General features: G+C 44.3%; 1 protein-coding gene across 9 annotated transcripts in view; it reads left to right on the forward strand.

Annotated features, from left to right (window-relative positions):
- adgrg6 (adhesion G protein-coupled receptor G6) overlaps positions 1-21,446 on the forward strand; it is a 157,417-nt gene that overhangs the window by 62,449 nt on the left and 73,522 nt on the right. For all 9 annotated transcript variants that reach the window (XM_068045547.1, XM_068045545.1, XM_068045552.1 and 6 more), the window contains 9 exons: positions 1,027-1,086; positions 3,268-3,410; positions 7,330-7,444; positions 11,009-11,130; positions 12,163-12,367; positions 13,338-13,503; positions 16,659-16,802; positions 18,808-18,921; positions 20,984-21,029. In XM_068045547.1, coding sequence (XP_067901648.1) covers positions 1,027-1,086; positions 3,268-3,410; positions 7,330-7,444; positions 11,009-11,130; positions 12,163-12,367; positions 13,338-13,503; positions 16,659-16,802; positions 18,808-18,921; positions 20,984-21,029 — 1,115 coding nt within the window. The remainder of the gene's footprint in view (positions 1-1,026; positions 1,087-3,267; positions 3,411-7,329; positions 7,445-11,008; positions 11,131-12,162; positions 12,368-13,337; positions 13,504-16,658; positions 16,803-18,807; positions 18,922-20,983; positions 21,030-21,446) is intronic.

Raw genomic sequence — 21,446 nt, forward strand, 5'->3', positions numbered from 1 at the left:
TTTTTTTTTACTCATGAACAGGATGTGGGCATCGCTGGCAAGGCTAACATTCATTGCCCATCTCTAAATGCCCTTGGTGAGCTGACATCTGGAATAAAAAGCTAGTAACAATAATGTTGACTATCTACCTACCGATTGTGATGAAAACTCAACTGTTTCACCAGCGTCCTTGAGGGAAGGGAATCTTTCATCCTTACCCAGGCTGGCCTATATGTGACTACAGACCCACAGCAATGTTTGACTCTTAACTTCCCTCAGAAAAGGTTCTATCCAGTTCCTAATGGGCTGTTAACCCAAAAGGTTCCCTTAATTTGGCACTAATTAGAAGTGAATTACACTGTTACTTTGGCACAGATTGAGATGCTCTCCCAAAATTGGGGCTGTGGCATGGTTAGAACTGGCACTAGATGCCTGAATTGAAAGATGTTCCATTACCCAGTGCTAACATCCCTCAGCTTCAGGGCAGGAAAGAAGTTATATCAAATGATACAAGCTACACAAAAGCAGGGCCGAGTTACGTTCTGGTGAATGATTCGCTGGCCATATTGGGAATATTATTTTTGCCATTGGTTTATTGAATGGACTGGAGCTCCTGCTACCTCTATAACCTGGAAGATAGGAAGTTATGGGGGAAGATAGTTAGCAACATGTGGTGGCTAATTAACTGGGTATGGTTAGTGTAGTTTTTATGATGTGCAGCTGATCACCTTCGCTATTGGGAACTGGCAGGAATACTGGAACAGGCAGGAAAGTGGAGTTGAGGCCAAGATCAGATCAACCATGATCTTACTGGATGACGGCAGGCTCGAGGGGCCCAATGGCCTACACCTGCTCCTATTTCTTATATTCTTATGAGTTCAAATCTCACAATAGCAAATTAAGACACCAAATTCAATAAATTTGCTAATTCGCCAAATGTCGCTAAGTTTCTGAATTGTTGTCGAAAACCCAACTGTCTTTTTTTCCCCAGTACATTCCACTGAGTAGTTTTTAAAAAAATCAGAATTCTTTTCTGTCACTGGTTAGGATTCTTGAAAGCAACAAAACCTCAAGGCACCGGATTTCCAGATCAGCCGCAAGCACAAGGTAAGGAACAAATATTTTGCGCTCTCCCCTTCGATTGCTACACCTCCATTTAGAATGGAACAGGTAACAACTGCTTCAAGCCCTCAGCATGCATTTTGCCAGACGCAGGTGTGAGTCTTGGCTGGGTCACTGTGCCAGATAGTTGCTTATTATTGTAGTGCAGTAGTTATGTGAGTACTAATCTAGATGTCTGGAATAATAATCCAGAGTACATGAGTTCAAATCCCACAATGGGCTGTTTGAGGATTTGAATCTGGTTCAAAAGAATTTGGAAATACAAATCTGGTCTCAGTAAAAATGACCATGAACCTGTTGGATTGTTGCAAAAACCCAACTGGTTCACTAATGTCCTTTAGGGAAGGAAACCTGTTGTCCTTACCTGGCCTGGCCTTTATGTGAGACCAAGCCCCTCATGGTTGACTCTTTACTGATTACTCTAGGTCAAGTCGGCATAAGGAGGGAGAAAGTGTTGGGTATTCTAAAAGGCATTAAGGTGGACAAGTCCCCAGGTCCAGATGGGATCTATCCCAGGTTACTGTGGGAAGCGAGAGAGGAAATAGTTGGGGCCTTAACAGATATCTTTGCAACTTCCTTAAACACGGGTGAGGTCCCGGAGGACTGGAGAATTGCTAATGTTGTCCCCTTGTTTAAGAAGGGTAGCAGGGATAATCCAGGTAATTATAGACCGGTGAGCCTGACGTCAGTGGTAGGGAAGCTTCTGGAGAAGATACTGAGGGATAGGATCTATTCCCATCTGGAAGAAAATGGGCTTATCAGTGATAGGCAACATGGTTTTGTGCAGGGAAGGTCATGTCTTACCAACTTAATAGAATTCTTTGAGGAAGTGACAATTTTGGTTGATGAGGGAAGGGCTGTAGATGTCGTATACATGGACTTCAGTAAGGCGTTTGATAAGGTTCCCCATGGTAGGCTGATGGAGAAAGTGAAGGCGCATGGGGTCCAGGGTGTACTAGCTAGATTGATAAAGAACTGGCTGGGCAACAGGAGACAGAGAGTAGCAGTGGAAGGGAGTTTCTCAAAATGAAGACGTGTGACCAGTGGTGTTCCACAGGGATCCGTGCTGGGACCATTGTTGTTTGTGATATACATAAATGATTTGGAGGAAAGTATAGGTGGTCTGATTAGCAAGTTTGCAGATGACACTAAGATTGGTGGAGTAGCAGATAGTGAAGGGGGCTGTCAGAGAATACAGCAGAATATAGATAGACTGGAGAGTTGGGCAGAGAAATGGCAGATGGAGTTCAATCACGGCAAATGCGAGGCGATGCATTTTGGAAGATCTAATTCAAGAGTGAACTATACAGTAAATGGAAAAGTCCTGGGGAAAATTGATGTACAGAGAGATTTGGGTGTTCAGGTCCATTGTTCCCTGAAGGTGGCAACGCAGGTCAATAGAGTGGTCAAGAAGGCATACGGCATGCTTTCCTTCATCGGACGGGGTATTGAGTACAAGAGTTGGCAGGTCATGTTACAGTTGTATAGGACTTTGGTTTGGCCACATTTGGAATACTGCGTGCAGTTCTGGTCGCCACATTACCAAAAGGATGTGGATGCTTTGAAGAGGGTGCAGAGGAGGTTCACCAGGATGTTGCCTGGTATGGAGGGCGCTAGCTATGAAGAGAGGTTGAGTAGATTAGGATTATTTTCATTAGAAAGACGGAGGTTGAGGGGGGACCTGATTGAGGTGTACAAAATCATGAGAGGTATAGACAGGGTGGATAGCAAGAAGCTTTTTCCCAGAGTGGAGGATTCAATTACTAGGGAACACGAGTTCAAAGTGAAAGGGGAAAAGTTTAGGGGGGATATGCGTGGAAAGTTCTTTACGCAGAGGGTGGTGGGTGCCTGGAACGCGTTGCCAGCAGAGGTGGTAGACGCGGGCACGATAGCGTCTTTTAAGATGTATCTAGACAGATACATGAATGGGCAGGAAGCAAAGAGATACAGACCCTTAGAAAACAGGCGACAGGTTTAGATAGAGGATTTGGATCGGCGTAGGCTTGGAGGGCCGAAGGGCCTGTTCCTGTGCTGTGATTTTCTTTGTTCTTTTTGTTTTTTTACTGCCCTCTGGAGCCACTCAGTTGTAAAGTCACAGGAAACTCGGTCGCATTGTGATCCAAACCATAATGCATCTCCATTTCTCATGTATTATTTCCTCCTCAGCTACGAATGCTTGGCCTTTCTGTATTATAATATCACCAAAAATATTTACCTAGAAGAGAGGCTCGTTCAAGAAAGACTGAAAAACACATCTTCAGTCATTGGAAATAACCTGTCCATAGACTCCATTCAGGTTCAACCCGTAGGTAAGTGAAAATCACTTTGAAGTAATCTGGGTAATGTTTCTAACGAAAAAGCATTCAGCAGAGGCACGATGGGCTGAATTTTTTTTTCTATCGGGAAAGATTGAACAGGCTGGAGCTCTTTTCTCTGGAATAGTGAAGGCCGAGGGATGACCTAGTAGAGGCCTTTAAAATAATGAAGGGCGTTGATGGGGTAGACATGGATAAGGTATAAATAAATAGAATAAGCAATTTAGGAGAAATGTATTTACCCAGAGAGTGGTTCAGCATGTGGAACTGGCTACTACTTGACACAGTGGGGGCAAATAACACAGATGCATTTAAGGGGAAGCTAGTGTTATGACCAAGGCAGGAGGAATGCATTGTTTATTCTAGTTCCACTTCTCCACACGTCACAACATATATTTAAACTTACCGATACTCTATTTTTCCCAGAATAAAACACACTAACCAGGTTTCTTTAATGAATTACAAAATTATCAGTTTATTATAGAACAAGTCTTAACCAGTAATGAAGTAAAGCATGAACACACAGATTGAAATTTTAAAGTTCCCTTTTTACCTTAGCCCCTCACACTCACAGTCGCATGCACCGGTTAACCAGAAAAATAGAAGGGATTTTTGTTCAGAGCTCTGTTACAGACAAAAAAACCCCACTTGGGCTAAATACTTACTCATTCTTGAAGAAAACAGCAAATGAGATATGTTGTGTTCCAAAACTGGCATACAGTCTGGCCTCCGAGTACATGTAGACGGTTCACTGGGATCTTTTAGAACAGTTCTTTTCAGGCGGCGTTGAGAATTAATTTAGCAGGCTTTTCTTTAAACATTCAGCAAGAATCTGGTCTCTTCCTCTGTGACACTTCTTCTACAGGCTTTTTAAAGAGATGGAACAGGCTGGGCTGAGCTGGGGTTCTGTCCTGTGCGCCTGACATTTCTCTGCACACATCTTCCCCGGTTACCAGAGGTTCTGTTCTATTTTTAACTTGAGTCACGTGACAACCAGTAAACGTTGTTGCCAAACTAGTTCTTTCAGTGTCCTCTTGTTAAAACTTGTCCAACATTTCTTCAATTTGACTATGAGTTTCTCAAAAAATATTTTTAACAAAACAGAAGCACTTTCATAACACTAGATACGTATAAGGTCATGATGACAGGGTGAGATGAAGAGTGGTCTGATGTACAGGATGAACACAAACCTGTTAGGCCAAATGGGCTGTTTCTGTGCTGTAAATTCTGTGATTCTATGACAATGGTGAGCAAATTTATAGCCAGTGTCAGTACCAGTCTTCACCAGTACATACTAAATCTTTAGGGATTGATTTTTCTTCCGAATCCCTGGATTAGATTTCCATTCTTTCTGCAGGCTTCAACAGATCTCCCTCCAAACATCTGGCGGATGACTGGGAGATAGCCCGACTTCCACCCTGTGCGAATTCAATTCCTTAATATAAGGTTATGCCTGATCTTCCTTTGTGAAGGTGATCAGAGTTACTGCTCACCGAACCAAACCACATGTAGGGTCAGCTCCAACCCTTAACAGAATCGCAGCCCCAACCCCTCAGAAAAAGAAACAATCCCAGTTCCAACCCTTAACAGAGTGGGATCTTTCCCAATTCTGTTTCCAGACACTCACAGAATGAATCATTTCTAATAGCAGCCCAGCCCATAATGGAATCAATTTTCAAACCCAGACCTCATCTGGGATGGAATTGAATCATTCCCAAATCCACTTCCAAACCTTAACAGAATGGATTCAATGATAATTCCTGGAATGAACCCCATAACATTGAATCATCCCCAAGCCCAGGCTCCTGAATGAATTAAATTGATCCCTGAGAGGGGTTTGATAGGGTAGATGTGCATGGAGTCCATATATTGTACGTTATAAAAGACTTGAGGAACTGCAAAAAAGATTTTTAAGAATGAAACCAGAACTAAGAGAGTACAACTATTAGGAGAGATTGAATGGGCTGGGGCATTTTTCCCTAGAAATGAGAAGACTGAAGGGTGACCTGATAGAAGTCTTTAAAATTATGAAAAGTGTTTGATAATATAAATGTAGAGAAGATGTTTCCGGTTGGGGGGGGGCAACTCTCAGAGCCATAAATACAAAATAGCCATTAATGAATCCAATAGGGAATTCAGGAGAAAATCTTTTCCCAGAGAGTCGTTAGAATGTGAACTCTCTACAACAGGAAATTATTGAGGCAAATAACAGTTGCATTTAAGGGGATGCTGGATAAACCCATGATGGAGAAGGAACAGAACATTTTGGTGATGGGTTAGATGAAGCAAGGTGGGAGGAGGCTCGTGTACTAGATAACCACTAGCCCAGGCCATTTGGGCTGAATGGTCTGTTTCTGTACTGTAAAATTGTGTAATTCTAATTGTATGTAATATAGCTACCTGCTATTTTCACATTGCCTTGGAGGTTCTCACAATGAAGACTAGGGTGTAGCTATGGCCAGGATTTTGTGTGGCCCCTTTTGTGTGGCCCTCTGAGGCAGGGTCAGAGGCGGGGGGCACGGCATATCACGATGGGTGGCGGGGGGCCAGGGCAATTTGTGGCCCACAGAGGACCCCCACCAGGAACAACTTTACCCCCAAGACCCTCCTCCCCCTGGACTGCACAACCACCCCCCCAGCCCCACTCCCCCTCACCGGGACCTTCCAGCCTGACTCCGGCGACCCCCCCTCACCTGTCTCTAGTCTGGGGTCCCAGCGCTAGCCCTGGGTCTGAGGCCTCTGCAGTACCCGCAGTGGCCACTGCACCCAGTGGCGCTGCTGATACTGCTGAGATGCCTGCCCTGTGATTGCCCAGCAGCTCATCGAGGCAGGATCCCCGTCTTTAAAGGGATGGGGATCCAGGCTCCTGAAACCTTTGCTTAAAAATACTGGGGGTTCACTCCAAGGGGGCACGAAAAGGCAGAGAAGGGGTCCTCTCCGACTTTTCGGCTCGGCACCAGGAGCCCCGCCTCCAGCACAAAATCCAGCCCTGTGTGGATTCCAAGCTACACGGGGATCAATTGATGGCAATGATAAAATCAGACTCTCACTCGGCTGTGTCGATACTTTGTCTTAATATGAGGCACAGCGTGCTAAAGTAATACTGCTTGATCCAATACACTGATATTGCCGATCTCGGAGCATGGGAACAAGGGTAGGCCATTCAGTCCCTTTAAGCCTGTTCTGCCATTCAGTTAGATCATGGCTGACTTGTACTTCAACTCCATTTACTCAGCTTTGTTACATATCCTTTGATACCAATTACTTAATAATAATCTATCAATCGCAATATTGAAAATTTCATTTGACCCAGCATACACAGTCTTGTAGGAGAGTGTTCCAGAATTCCACTACTATTTGTGTGGAAAAGTCCTTCCTGATTTCACTGTGAAAGGATCTATCTGAATTTTAAGTTTGTGTCCTTTTGTTGTGGGTTTCCCCACCAGGAGGAAACAGTTCCGCTGTGTCGAACAATCCAATCTCTTTATCATTTTAAACATCTCGATCAGATCACCCCTCAGCCTTCTAAAGTCAAGGGAATGCAAGCCACGTTTATGCAAGCTGCCCTTATAATTTAACCCTTTAAGCCCTGACATAATTCTGCACTGTTCCCTCGTCAAAGTCAATACATGTTCTTGAGATTCAAAGTCTAAAACTGAATGCAGATCTCCACAGAGGGGTCTGACCAAGGCTCTATACAAGCATAACTTCCACAGTTTTGTAACCAATTTTTTTGAGATAAATGTTGCATTAACCTTTTTGAGTACTTTTTCAACCTGTGTTCTTTTAATGATCTGTGTACTTGGACACATAAATCCCTTTGCTCCCTGTGTAATCCTTTTTTTTAAACCCTATTAACCATTGATTGCCCTCTATGTTTGGCACTTATACTTTCTGTGTCCTTTATCCACAGTGAACTGCTCATTGGAAGAAAAACCAGCTGGATACATTTGGAAAGACACCAGGCCAAGAACCACCCAAAGTCTGCCCTGCTTCTCAAATCAAGGCCAATATGCAAGTAGAAAATGGTAATGCTGATTAGGTTCTTTTTACACTGCTTATAGCTGTTTAAAAAAGGAGCTGTATTAGGGTTAAAAACAAGAAATACTGGAAATACTCAGCAGGTCTGGCAACATCTGTGGAGAGAGAAGCAGAGTTAACATTTCAGGTCAGTTACCCTTCTTCAGAACTGGCAAATATTAGAAATGTGAAAGGTTATAAGCAAGCCAAGTGGGGCTGGGGCAAGAGATAACAAAGGAGAAGGTCACAGAATAGCTGACCAGAAGGTCATGCTAAGGCAAACAATATGTTAATGGTGTGTTGAAAGACCAAGCATTAGTACAGATAGGGTGTTAACGGACTGAAAATTGAACAGCAGCAAGTACAAACATGAAAAAAAAACAGTGGGTAAGCAAACTGAACAAACTAAGATGAAATAAAGTAAAATAAACACACAAAAAAAATATATAAAAAAGAAAAAATAACTAAAAATAAAAGTAAAATGGGGGGCCCGTCATACTCTGAAATTATTGAACTCAATGTTCAGTCCGGCAGGCTGTAGTGTGCCTAATCGGTAAATGAGATGCTGTTCCTCGAGCTTGCATAGATGTTCACTGGAACACTGCAGCAAGCCCAGGACAGAGATGTAAGCATGAGAGCAGGGGGGAGTGTTGAAATGGCAAGCAACCGGAAGCTCGGGGTCCTGCTTGCGGACTGAGCAGAGGTGTTCCGCAAAGCGGTCACCCAGTCTGCGTTTGGTCTCCCCAATGTAGAGGAGACCACATTGTGAGCAGCAAATACATTGAACCAAGTACAAGTAAATCAGATTTTATTTCAGATTTCCAGCATCTGCAGTATTTTGCTATATTAGGGGTATGTGTGGTGTGGAGGATTACAGCACTGTCCTTTCATCTCAACCCAGACTGATGCGATAGAAGTCCCAGTCCATCGAGAGTCACCAAGCCTCCAGGATTGCCTTGGAATCTCTAGGAATTAAAGTCTAATCTCTGTAAGAACATAAGAAATAGGAGCTGGAGATGGTCAATTGCCCTTTTGAGCCCACTGTGTCATTCAGTAAGATCATGGTTGATCATCTACCTCAACTCCACCTTCCTGCATGATCCCCATATCCCTTAATTCCCTTAGCATCCAAAAATCTATCAACCTCTGTCTTGAAAATTCTCAACGGCTGAGGATCCACAGCTCTCTGGAGTAGAGAATCCCAATGATTCACAACTTCTTGAATGAAGAAATTTCTCCTCATCTCAGTTCTAAATGGCCGACTCCTTATTCTGAGACTGTGACCCCGTGTTCTAGATTCCCCAGCCAGGAGAAACATCCTCCCAGCATCTACCCTGTCTAGCCCCTAAAAAATTGTATCAACATCTCCAGCATTCTGCTGTGAGCAAACCCAAGAGAAAAATCATAGAGGCAATAATATATATTTTTTTATTTTCTTTGAACACTTTAGTAGTCATAAAAATATTGGACATGGAGTAAAGAAAGACTGGCAGTGAAGAATCGTTCAATTCGGTAATGCAGTGTCTGTTTGCTCTCTGATTGCCTGGGCAGGCAGGCATCATGAGAGTGGGCATGTCAGGCAACCATTGACAGAAGTATGGGGGCGGGGCAGTTGGCAGTCGGCGGTCATGTGATGTCACATTCCGGAATATGTCCAACCAGAGTTGGCTACCCTACTCATACAGCACAAAGGAAAATCCATCCGTATCTTTCTAAGGTAGAGTTGAGAAAAGTTCTTTGGGGAAGAAGGTGCTTCATTCTAGACATTCCTTCCAGTCTCACTAACAGTTGGGGCAGAATTTTGGAACCCCTCCAGTGGCCCAGAATTTCCTGCTGCTGGCCAGTGTGCCGGTTTTCCGACATGGTCCCTCCTCCAGGCCATTTTTAAGGAAAGCCGGGTCAGGGGCAAGACGGCTAGCCATCCGCAAGTGGTAGGTAGCCAAATGAGGCTATTAAGGTGGTCTGGCAGATGTGGCCATTTTTAATTTCAAATATTTTAAAAGCGCTGAGAGGAAACCTCCATCTTGAGGTGCCCTCCCTCCTCCTTACCTGCATTGGCAGGTTGCAACTGCCTCCTATCAGTCCTCCAGCATTGGGAGCCCCTCTGCCGTCCTTAATTGACAGTGAGGGGGCCCTTTGGCCACTATTTGGCCAATCCAACAAAAATCGCACTGGGCATGTCACGCTGATGTAGTGGGTGGGTCGGGATCTGGAATGATCACAACATCAGGGTCCCGACCCCAAAACAAAAATCCTGCCCATGGTTTCAAAAATACACACGCTGTCCACAAATGTGTAATATTGGTCTTGAGGCAGCACCCGCTCCCTTTTATACACAGTTTGTCTGTGGATATTCCCCAGTAACTCAAACGGCTAAACAGCAATAGCTTGTCAGGTGACCATAGAAATATAGAACAAGAGAATTTACAGCACAGAATGAGGACATTTGGCCCATCATGTCTGTGCCCAGTGCAAAGGATCATGGTTAAAGCCTTGCCTTCTGAGCAAAACATTGACTTTTTAAAAAAAAATATTTATTATAATACATAATAATACTGATATAGCACCTTGTCACATTGTTGAAGCACTGCAAAATGCCAAGATACACAAAAAGGAAGGGTATCCTAGCTCACTCAGCCTGATCTCACAGTATCTAACTGCTCAGCAATTCCACAGTTTCTGCTTCCACAACTGTGTCGATTGGTCAGTTCCAAGTGTTGAATGTCCTTTGTGCCAAAAGCCTCCTAATGTTTGACCTCCAAACCCTTTATTCTTGGAAGAGGTGTCTGAGGTTAGTGCAGTGACTGTTGTTATGTAGGCTGGGAAAAATGAGCTGAATCTTGCTCTCCCTATGATAAATCAGAAATACAGTAGATAAAATAGGACAGAAGGAGGCCATTCAGCCCCTCAAGCCTGTTCAATTAAATCACGGCTAAACGCCATCTTAACTCCATCTACCCACCTTGGTCCATATCCCTTAATACCCTTAACTAACAAAACTCTATCAATCTCAGTTTTGACATTTTCAATTGACCCCCAGCCTCAACAGGTTTTTGGGGGAGAGATCTCCAGATTACCACTACCCTCTCTGTTTCCTGGCATCACCCTTGAATGGCCTGGCTCTAATTTTAAGGTTGTGCCCCATTGTTCTGGACTCCCCCCACTAGAAGAAATATTTTCTCTCTATCTGTCCTATCAAATCCCCTAATCATCTTAAATGCCTCAATTAGGCGCCTGAATTTTCCATACTTAAGGAAATACAAGCCAACCTATCCTCATAGTTTAAACCTTTTAGCTCTGGTATCTATGTGGTGAATCTGCACTGCACCCCCTTCAAGGCCAATGTGTCCTCCCTGAGATGCAGTGCCCGGAACTGAATGCAGTTACTCCAGATGCTATCTAACTGTAGCTTTATATATGTGTAAAATAACTTCCCCCACTTCATCTTCCAGTCCCTTGAGATGAAGGCTAACATTCCGTGAGCCTTTTTAATTTTTTGCTTGTATCTATCTGTTCACTAGTTTTTAGTGATTTCTGTACATGAAATAATATTTTTCCGTTTGTTTGTTCAGTGTTGTAAACATGCAGAACTACACGTCTTTCTGGGAGGCACCTGACCTGAGAAACTGTTCGATGGTACCGACTCCTAGCACAAACAACAGCGACTTTGAAAACATTCCATTAGTGTCTGCAGGTAATTACCATTAGCGACACTGGCTACTCTGCTTCTCAAGGAAGGAACGGTCTAGCTCAGAGCTTTATGGGTCAGGAAGATCCCATGATGAATCACTGGCCTGTGCTGTTCCAGGTGATAAGAGGTGAACACAACAATTGGGCTTAGGAGGAGGAAACAGGGTTACTGCCCCTGGTCGCTATCTAGCGACTCCCACTATCCCACTAGCACAGACTGAGATCTACCCATACCTCACTGCTCGCACTGTTGAGAAGCCTTCTGATATGCATCATTTGGATGTGGTATCCAAGAATACCCACCATTGTGAAAGTGTGCCTATCAAAGAGCCTTGGGGAGGAGAAAAATAGACCCAGAACAATAATGGCTACTAACATTCAGGTAAACAACCATTCTTAAAATGCAACACCATTGGACTCTCCATTATCCACCAATCATTTCCCACCAACTGCCATTCTCCACCAATCTCCATTCCTCACCAACCTGCATTATATGCAAGGACAGAACTATATCGCTGTTCCTTCACTGTCGCTGGGTCAAGATCCTGGAACTCCCTTCCTAACAGCACTGTTGGTTTACCTACACAACATGGACTGCAGTGGTTCAAGAAGGCAGCTCACCACCACCTGTTCAAGGACAGTTAGGGATGGGCAATAAATGCTGTCCGAGCCAGTGACGCCCACATCCCATGAACGAATAAAATAAAACCTCCACAAAGGTGATAATGGAGTTTCTATAATCTATAGATATGTTGTACACATACTGTAGAGAAGGAACATACAAGTACTGCATCAATGCACACACATAACACGCAATATTGTACATATTGTATTACGCATGCTTACTGCATGTTAAAGGGACCGCATGCATAAATATTGTGTAGATATGCCGAAATATCTATGCACACCTTGGTGCACCTGAGCTGTATTTCGACTGATGTTCCATGATCCTGCATTGACCTATGATCCTGCACTGGCGTTCCTATGACGCTGCTCTGCTAGAATTTCTCTTAATCTTTTTTGTTACTTCCTGCAGACAATGCGGCTGTTGTAGCCAATCAGCTTCTCGATTTCACTGCGGACAAGAATCTTACCCGGGAACAAGTGGACAAACTGGTGGAGACGCTGAAGCAGATCGTAATCGTGTCGGAGATCAACTCAACTTTGGCATCAACAGTGCTGACGGTCCTGTCCAATATTCTTTCAAGCTCCGACACTGCGTTGGCAACATCCTCCCAAGTGTGAGTATCTCCGGGTAGCAGTCGATCTATTTGTTTCTATACTTCCTTCTCTGCTGATTGAGAACATATTGGAAAGTATGGCATGACTCAAGACCCAGTAAGTTCTATCATTACCTGTGTCTAATCTATCCCATTGTGATTTCTACCAATCCACAATCTCCTGAGGGAACATTATTTACACACATTCCCCAATCCCAAAATACTTATATCTCCACTACTCAGCCCTGGCCTGCTGTACATCAGTCAAATCGTAACCCATGCTGCAAGCAACAACTGAAACTATTATTTATTTAAACATCTCTGTCTATACCTATAGAGAGTGGGAGTGAGAAAGGAAGACATCCCTAATTTGTTGTCATGAACCTTCTTGTGCACAACTTGCAGTAGCACGAGTTGAGGACCACAACTGGTCACCCACTTGTTCACTGATGTGTGGCCTGGGAAGATGGGTATCCAACAGAAGATGATGACCCTCACACTTTCAAAGAACGTATATAGTTCACCCTGGTTAAAGATTTTCATTTGTTTTTTGTTGATTCATGGGATGTGGGCATCACTGGCAAGACCATCATTTATTGTCCATCCCTAATTGTTCTTGAAAAGACGCTGGTGAACCACCTTCTTGATAACTGAGTGGTTGGCTGCCTTTAAATTGACTGTTGTACTTTCCACATTACCAGGTCATCTGTTTTAGTGATGTTGGTTGGGAGATAAATATTGGCCAGGTCACTGAGGAGAACTTCCCTATGCTTCCTCAAAATAGTGCCGTGGGATCTTATGTGTCCATCTGAGAGGGCAGACATCTCATCTGAAAGACAGCATCTCTGACACTGCAGCACTCGCTCAGTACAGCACTCAAGTCTCTGGAGTGGGACTTGAACTCACAAGATGAGAGTGCTACCCACTGAGCCACGGCTGAGCCTTAAATGTAAACCTGATCATTTTTGTGTGCGGTTTCTTTTATATGCAGAGCTTTGAGGACCGTAGACGCATTGACTGTAAAGATGATCTTCACCGGGCCGTCAGTGAGCATCACCACCCCAAACCTGGCCGTTGGGATCTCTGCTGTCGATTCCATGAATTACACTGGGACCTCCTTCAGTGTGGGCTCTCAGAATGGAGACTCTGAGCCGGAGGTGAGGCACTGTGACTAGAACAAAACAACATGGACAAGACACTGCTCATCACAAATACTTCTTTTTAATTCATGGGAAGTGGGCATTGCTGGCAAGGCCAGCATTTATTGCCCATCTCTAACTGCCCTTGAGAAGGTGGTGGTGAGCCGCCTTGTTGAAAAAAACTGAGTGTCTTGCTGGCCCATTTGAGAGGGCAGTTAAGAGTCAACCACTCTGGGTCTAGAGTCACATGTAGGCCAGACCAGGTAAGGACAGGATGGGTGGCCTCTACTTTAATGCCAGGAGTATTACAGGTAAAACGGATGAGTTAAGGGCAAGGATTGACACGTGGAATTGTGATATAGTAGCCATCACGGAGACATGGTTGAGGGAGGGGCAGGATTGGCAGCTCAATATCCCGGGATATAGAATCTTCAGGCGAGACAGAGGAGGGGGTAAAAGAGGAGGGGGCATTGCAATATTAGTTCAGGAGTCAGTTACTGCAGTAAGGAGAGATGATATCTTGGAGGGGGCATCAAATGAAGCTTTATGGATAGAGTTTAGGAATAAAAAAGGGACAGCCACATTGCTAGGTGTTTATTATAGACCACCAGATAGTCAGCGGGAAACTGAGGAGCAAATATGTGCACAATTTGCAGAGGTGTGTAAAAATAATAGGGTAATTATATTAGGTGATTTCAACTTTCCCAACATTAATTGGGATAGTCATCGTGTTAAGGGCTTAGATGGAGTGGAGTTCTTAAAATGCATACAGGAGAACTTTTTAGCTTAATATGTAGAGGATCCAACAAGGAAGGGTGCAGTGCTGGACCTAATTCTGGGGAATGAAGCCGGACAGGTGGTTGATGTGTTGGTGGGGGAGCATTTTGGTGATAGTGACCATAACATTGTACAATTTAAGCTTGTTATGGAGAAAGAAATAGACAAGTTGCAAATAAAGGTTTTGGATTGGGGGAGAGCAAATTTTAGTAAAATAAGGCAGGATCTGGCCAAGGTAGACTGGAAAGAATTACTTGTTGGGAAATCTACAGAAGAGCAGTGGGGGGCATTCAAAAAGGAAATGGTGCGGTGGGTGGGGGGGGCGGGGGGTGTACAGGCCCAACATGTTCCCTCTAGAGTAATAGGTAGGAGCAACAAGCCCAGAGAACCATGGATGACCAGAAACATTCAAGGTATGATGAGAAGGAAAAGAGAGGCTTTTAGCAAATACAAGGAGGGCAAATCAATGGAAACATTAGTGGAGTACAGAAAGTGTAGGATGGAGCTCAAGAAAGCAATTAGGAGAGCAAAGAGGGGATATGGAGTGTCTTGGGTTACAGAACGATATAGACGGGATGGTCAAATGGGCAGAAAAGTGGCAGATGGAATTTAACCCTGAAAAGTGTGAGGTGATACACTTTGGAAGGAGTAATGTGATATGGGAGTATTCAATGAATGGCCTGACGCTGGGAAGTTCCGAGGAACAAAGGGACCTTGGCGTGTTTGTCCATAGATCTCTGAATGCAGAAGGGCAGGTTAATAGGGTGGTGAAAAAGGCATATGGGACACTTGCCTTTATCAATCGAGGCATAGATTATAAAAGCAAGGAGGTCATGTTGGAGTTGTATAGAACCTTGGTAAGGCCACAGCTGAAGTACTGTGTGCAATTCTGGTTGCCACATTATAGGAAGGATGTGATTGCACTGGAGGGGGTGCAGAGACGATTCACCAGGATGTTGCCTGGGATGGAACATTTAAGCTATGAAGAGAGGTTGGATAGACTTGGGTTTTCGCTGGAGCAGAGAAGACTGAGGGATGACCTGATCGAGGTGTACAAGATTATGAGGGGCATGGACAGGGTGGATAGGGAGCAGCTGTTCCCCTTAGTTGAAGGGTCAGTCACGAGGGGACACAAGTTTAAGGTGAGGGGCAGGAGGTTTAAGGGGGATTTGAGGAAGAACGTTTTTACCCAGAGGGTGGTGACGGTCTGGAATGCACTGCCTGGGTGGGTGGTAGAGGTGGGTTGCCTCAGATCCTTTAAAAGTACCTGGATGAGCACTTGGCATGTCATAACATTAAAGGCTATGGGCCAAGTGCTGGCAAATGGGATTAGGTAGACAGGTCAGGTGTCTTTAATGTATCGGTGCAGACTTGATGGGCCGAAGGGCCTCTTCTGTCCTATTATTCTGGATTCAGTGACAGCAGATTTCATGCCAGTGACCAGATGGGTGTTGACAACAATCTGGTAGTTTCATGGTCACTACTACTGACCATGAATTCTTTTTTGATTAATTGAACTTAAATTCCCCAACTGCCATGGTGGCATTTAAACGCATGTTTCTGGATCATTAGTTCAGGCCTTTGGATTACTAGTCCAGTATATAACTGCAATGCTACCGAACCATAATAAAGTTTAGAATGACTATGCTTTAGGAACATGTCTGTGATGATAAGTATTGTCCTACAATAACACAGCTCATTTGTGTTTTCTTCTCAATGCTTTCCCCTCCCCTCCCCTCTTCTACCTGAAGACTCTCCCTCATGTTGTGCTAAAGTTTCCTGAAATCAGACAGCCCTCCAGTATTTTAGCCAATTGACTGCCTTCTGTGTGCAACTCAATATTGAGGATCAGCGGGCAATTTAGTCTTCAGGACACTGCAGCCAAACCGATCGTGTTCTCACATTATAGCCACAGCTACCAAAGCAGGTCAGAGGCTGGGTATTCTGAGGTATTCCCTAGTGCCTGTCCAACATCTAAAAGGTACAAGTCAGGAGTGTGATGGAATACTCCCCACTTGCCTGGATGAGTGCAGTTTCAACAACAATCAAGAAGCTCGACGCCATCCAGGACAAAGCAGCCCGCTTGAATGGCACCCTGTCTACCACCTTCAACATCAACTCCCGAATGGTGAGAGTCCCTCAGCGGACCTCTCTGGTGAGCCTTCCTCTTTCAAAGGGTTTCTTATGGTGAAACAAAAAGCCCTGATTGTGAGATTCCCAAGATGAAAAGAGCTCCCCTCTTTAAAAGCTCCCTCCTAAGGGAAAGGGGTAACATGACTCCCTTCTGAAGGGGGTAAGGAGAAAGGCTGAGGATGAACAATGAGTTCTGTGGTTATAGATAATGGCCTCCTCCATTGTCACAGTATGACTGATGTCTCTAACATTCTCGCCTGCAGGTTAATTTTGAAGGGGACTCCAGGGGTGAGGCCCTGGCTGAAATCGAGTTGCCCCCTGGACTTTTTGAACATCTGACTGATGATGAGCTCAGCATGGTGTCGAGGACTCAGTTTGCTTTCTTCAGTAAAACTGGACTCTTTCAGGTAAGGGAGGAGTGCTCGGTGCATCTACGTTACATATATTGTGTTCAAGGGTAGCTTCCCAACATCTATTCCCCGTCAACAATTTTCACCCCTTTCTTTCCTGATGTTTCTGGCTTCTTCCTTTGAAACCTGATTGGTGGTAATGATACAGTTAACCCTCCTGTCTCTCACCCAGTGACCACACTTCATGTTGGCAGCTTGATGGAGAGTGTTGACCAAACTATTCATTCAACTGAGCCCTATCCGGCAAGAGCCATTAAATAGAGATTAGGAGCAGAAACCCTGACTAACCTTCCTTGCCTGGCAAGAAGCACAGAGAGTTCATTCATTTTTAAAATCATTCTCAGGATGGCGATGATGCTGGCAAGGCCAGCATTTGTTGCCCAACCCTTAGTGCCCCTGAGCTTGCTAGATTATTTCAGAGGGCCATTAAGAATCCACCACATTTGTGTGTGACTGGAGTCACATATAGGTCCAGACCGGGTAAGGGTAGTAGGTTTCCTTCCCTAAAGGACGTGAGTGAGCCAGTTGGGTTTTTATCACAATCCGACAGCTTCATGGTCACTTTTACTGAGACCTGCTTTTTATTTCCAGATTCTTTTTTAAACTAAATTTAAATTTTCAAACTGCCTGTGACAGGATTGTAATTGGCATTCTCTGGATTATTAGTTGAGGTCTCTAGGTTGCTAGTCCAGTAACATAACGATTGCATCCCAATTTTAGATAGGAAGATGGGAGCGTGCAGCACTGCGGAAACATTGTGCTTCAGCTGGGTGAGCCAAAGTTGAAATGGTACCAACCAATACTCTATCTCCCAGGCCCCTCAGCTGTAGCCTCCCAGACTAAGAATATGCAAGACAGTACAATCAGGCAAACAGATCTGGTACCATACTGTTTTGTGTGGCTCTCCTCTTGTGAAACAGTCTGTTTCACATCTCTCTCAGTGGGCGGCACAGTGGCGCAGTGGTTAGCACTGCAGCCTCACAGCTCCAGGGACCCGGGTTCAATTCTGGGTACTGCCTGTGTGGAGTTTGCAAGTTCTCCCTGTGTCTGCGTGGGTTTCCTCCGGGTGCTCCGGTTTCCTCCCACATGCCAAAGACTTGCAGGTTGATAGGTTAATTGGCCATTATAAATTGCCCCTAGTATAGGTAGGTGGTAGGGAAATATATAGGGACAGGTGGGGATGTGGTAGGAATATGGGATTAGTGTAGGATTAGTATAAATGGGTGGTTGAGGGTCGGCACAGACTCGGTGGGCCGAAGGGCCTGTTTCAGTGCTGTATCTCTAAACTAAACTAAAACAAACGCTTTCTCTTTCTTCCATTTCTCTGTCTCTGTTTCTCTTCTCTCTCAATCTGACAGTTTCTCAATCTCTCTCTCTCTCTCTCTCTGTTTCCCTATATCTCAAACTGACTTGCATTTCTCTATCCGATTCTGTCTCACCATCTATCAGTCAAAATCTCCCCCACCATTGTTAATTGTATATTAATTGAGTGTTTAATCGTATGCTGGCATTGGGCATTAACTGGGGATTCACATGTGCTCTTATACATAGGAGCAGACTGAAACTGTGGTTGTTGGGTTAGGAGATACATGTTTGTAATGTGTACCTCTGCAAATAAAAGCTTATAAAGTGTGTAAAGATTAGGCTCTAGTTCTATCCTTCATCGCCTGTCTTTCTGGAACAGAACACTCACCTCTGCCTGACTCTGTTTCCCATCTCTCTCGATCTGCCTGACTCTCTTACTAACTCCTTAATTATCTCTCTCTGCTCTGTCTGTCTCTGGATGTAGTTACAAGGCTTGCATTTTCTCTCCCACCAATATTTTAATCAGAAATCACTCGGGATCACTTGTTATATCAGACTACTGGTGGGGTTGGTTGGAGTTGATCAGTGGATGGGAGGAAGTCCATCTTTGAGACCTTGCATTACATTGTCCAGTTCAGCTGATATTTCTGCAACATTTTGAGAGTCTCACTTGAGTGTTTCTTCTCTAATTTGATAGGATCCAGGAGGATTTACTCTGCAGAGTTTTGTGATTGCAAGCAGTGTGGGAAATATCAGTATCAATAACCTCTCTGAACCAGTCAAGATCAGAATTAAACACAGGCAGCAGGAGGTAAGATCAATTTATAGCAGGTGACAACATTCATTCCTCAGATACCAGCAGTGTCAAAATTCTTTTTTTTCTCTAATGTTCTCCCTTCATCTACTCAAGGCGTTGACTCCTAGAATCTTACAACACAGAAGGAGGCCATTTGGTCCATTGTGTCTGTGCTGGCACTTTGAAAGAGCTATCCAATTAGTCCCATTTCTCTGCTCTTTCCAGTGAAACATAAACACTTTCCCCTTCAAGTATTTATCCAATTCGCTTCTTGAAAGTTACTCTTGAATCTGCTTCCACCGCCCTTTCACATTCCGGATCACAACAACCTGCTGCGTAAAGAAAAATATCTCCTCACCTCCTCTCTGGTTCTTTTACCAATGACCTTAAATTTGTGTTCCCCAGTTATCAATCTTCCTGCCAATGGAAATAGATTCTCCTTATTTACTCTTTCAAAACCCCTCATGACTTTGAACACCTCTATTACTTCTCCCCTTAACCTTCTCTACTCGAAGAGCAATCCCAGCTAGGGTATACGTTAAAGGGCACTGGATATTTCTTATACCTCATCCAAATGACCATCTCTTCATGAGTAAACATGGAGAGGCTATTGGGCCATGAGGAGCATCGTGGCCTATCATGATCATGCACTCACTCGACTCTGCAAATGCAAACTTTTCTTGAATCTAAATGTTGATTCCTTTTAGTCGAACTGCCCAGTAAAGTTGAGAAAGCGCTATAAAAGCAGCCACTGGTAGCCTAGGCATTCAGTACCAAGAACTGTCAGCTGGTGTCACTGTAGTCAAAAGTGAATTCTTGTAGCTCACCTCCACCACCTGTAGGATATTAGTGGCACTGCAATACTTTATTTACTTGTCTTCTTTGAAGTCTTGTGTTTCATTCTGACATTGCCTATATTTTGGGGTGATTTGACCCAGGACTGAGCTTTAATCCCTAAATCAGCAAGATTGCTTACTTCTACCTCATGCATCATTGTGCACACATATCTCCACCCTTTGCTACTGGAACCTAGTTTGTCTCTTCCTGGCTTGGCAGTTTTTCCGGATGCACATCTGTAATGTGTCCTCAGATGCTTTTTTACAGGAAAGGCACTTTAAGTCTATATTTGGAATGTGCTGCTAACATTGCTTATTGTTTTTTGCTAACCACCTGAGACCAGGCAGCAACAAACAATCCATACCTATTTTCAGTTAGCAAGATCTGCACCATGCACCCCTCCCCCATTAACTCTCTGCCATAAGCATTTTATCCACTCCGCTCACCCCCGGACAGTTTTAATCCTTCTTCTCACTGGGGGTCTGTTGAGTGCTTCATCACGCTCTTACGCACCATCCTTGTTAAAAAGGACTCGATCAGACATTCTGGTCCCCGCTCCGCTACCCATTACGCTCCATCCGCATTATGAAGTCCCCTGTACAGGGGACGCATTTCCCGTGGAGCTTCCCCCCGCTTCGCTGTAAGTGGGGTCTCCGACCCACATCCGACAAAGTTATGAAGGCAGCGCCGGAGAAGGTCTGAGGAAATTCTCCGCAACTGCCTCCCTGTTAAATTAGTTGAAGCGTCAGCTGTGGCTCAATAAGTAGCACTCTCACCTCTGAGTCAGGAGCTAGTTGGTTCCAGTCCTACTCCAGAGACTTGAGCACATAATCCAGGTTTGACACCCCAATGCTGTACTGAGGGAGTGCTGCACTGTCAGCGTCTTCTTTCCGATGAGATGTTAAACCAAGAAGAGCAGAGGGGACTTCTCCCAGGTGTCCTGGCTATTTCTTGTCTCTCAAGCATCATCAATAAAAAAATAAATTATCATGTCATTATCACATTGCCGTTTGTGAGAGCTTGCTATGCACAAATTGGCTGCTAAATTTCCTACATTAAACAGTGACTACACTTCAATTGGCTGTTAAGTGTTTTGGGATGTCTTAATTTCATGAAAGGTGCTGTATAAAATGTAAGTTCTTTTTTTTCAAAAAAAGGTTTTCCACTCTGTTGTGAAGGGAAAGCCTGGTCTCACAGAGAGCTCACAGTCTTGTGTTTCTGAATTCTTGTTCTTTAACAGGAGCAGTTTAAGCCACAATGTGCCTTCTGGGATTTAACGTTAAACAGTAAGTAAGGGATTATTTATCATTGTTTTACAAGCATTTACTGTGAGGTCAGAATTAGTGTGTCCACAGAACCGCAGAAGTAGGTTGATACTCCTTCATCTTGTGGCCAATTTCAACATTTGATCAGTGGCTCTGAACATTAACCGTTGGGAAATGCTGAATAGAAACCTGGACCCCACATAATTGCATTGGAGGGGGTGCAGAGACGATTCACCAGGATGTTGCCTGGGATGGAACATTTAAGCTATGCAGAGAGGTTGGATAGGCTTGTGTTGTTTTCGCTGGAGCAGAGAAGACTGAGGGGTGACCTGATCGAGGTGTACAAGATTATGAGGGGCATGGAAAGGGTGGATAGGGAGCAGCTGTTCCCCTTAGTTGAAGGGTCAGTTACGAGGGGTCACAAGTTTAAGGTGAGGG

The sequence above is a fragment of the Heterodontus francisci genome, chromosome 13 (assembly GCF_036365525.1).
Source record: "Heterodontus francisci isolate sHetFra1 chromosome 13, sHetFra1.hap1, whole genome shotgun sequence".
In the NCBI taxonomy this organism is placed as follows: Eukaryota; Metazoa; Chordata; class Chondrichthyes; order Heterodontiformes; family Heterodontidae; genus Heterodontus; species Heterodontus francisci.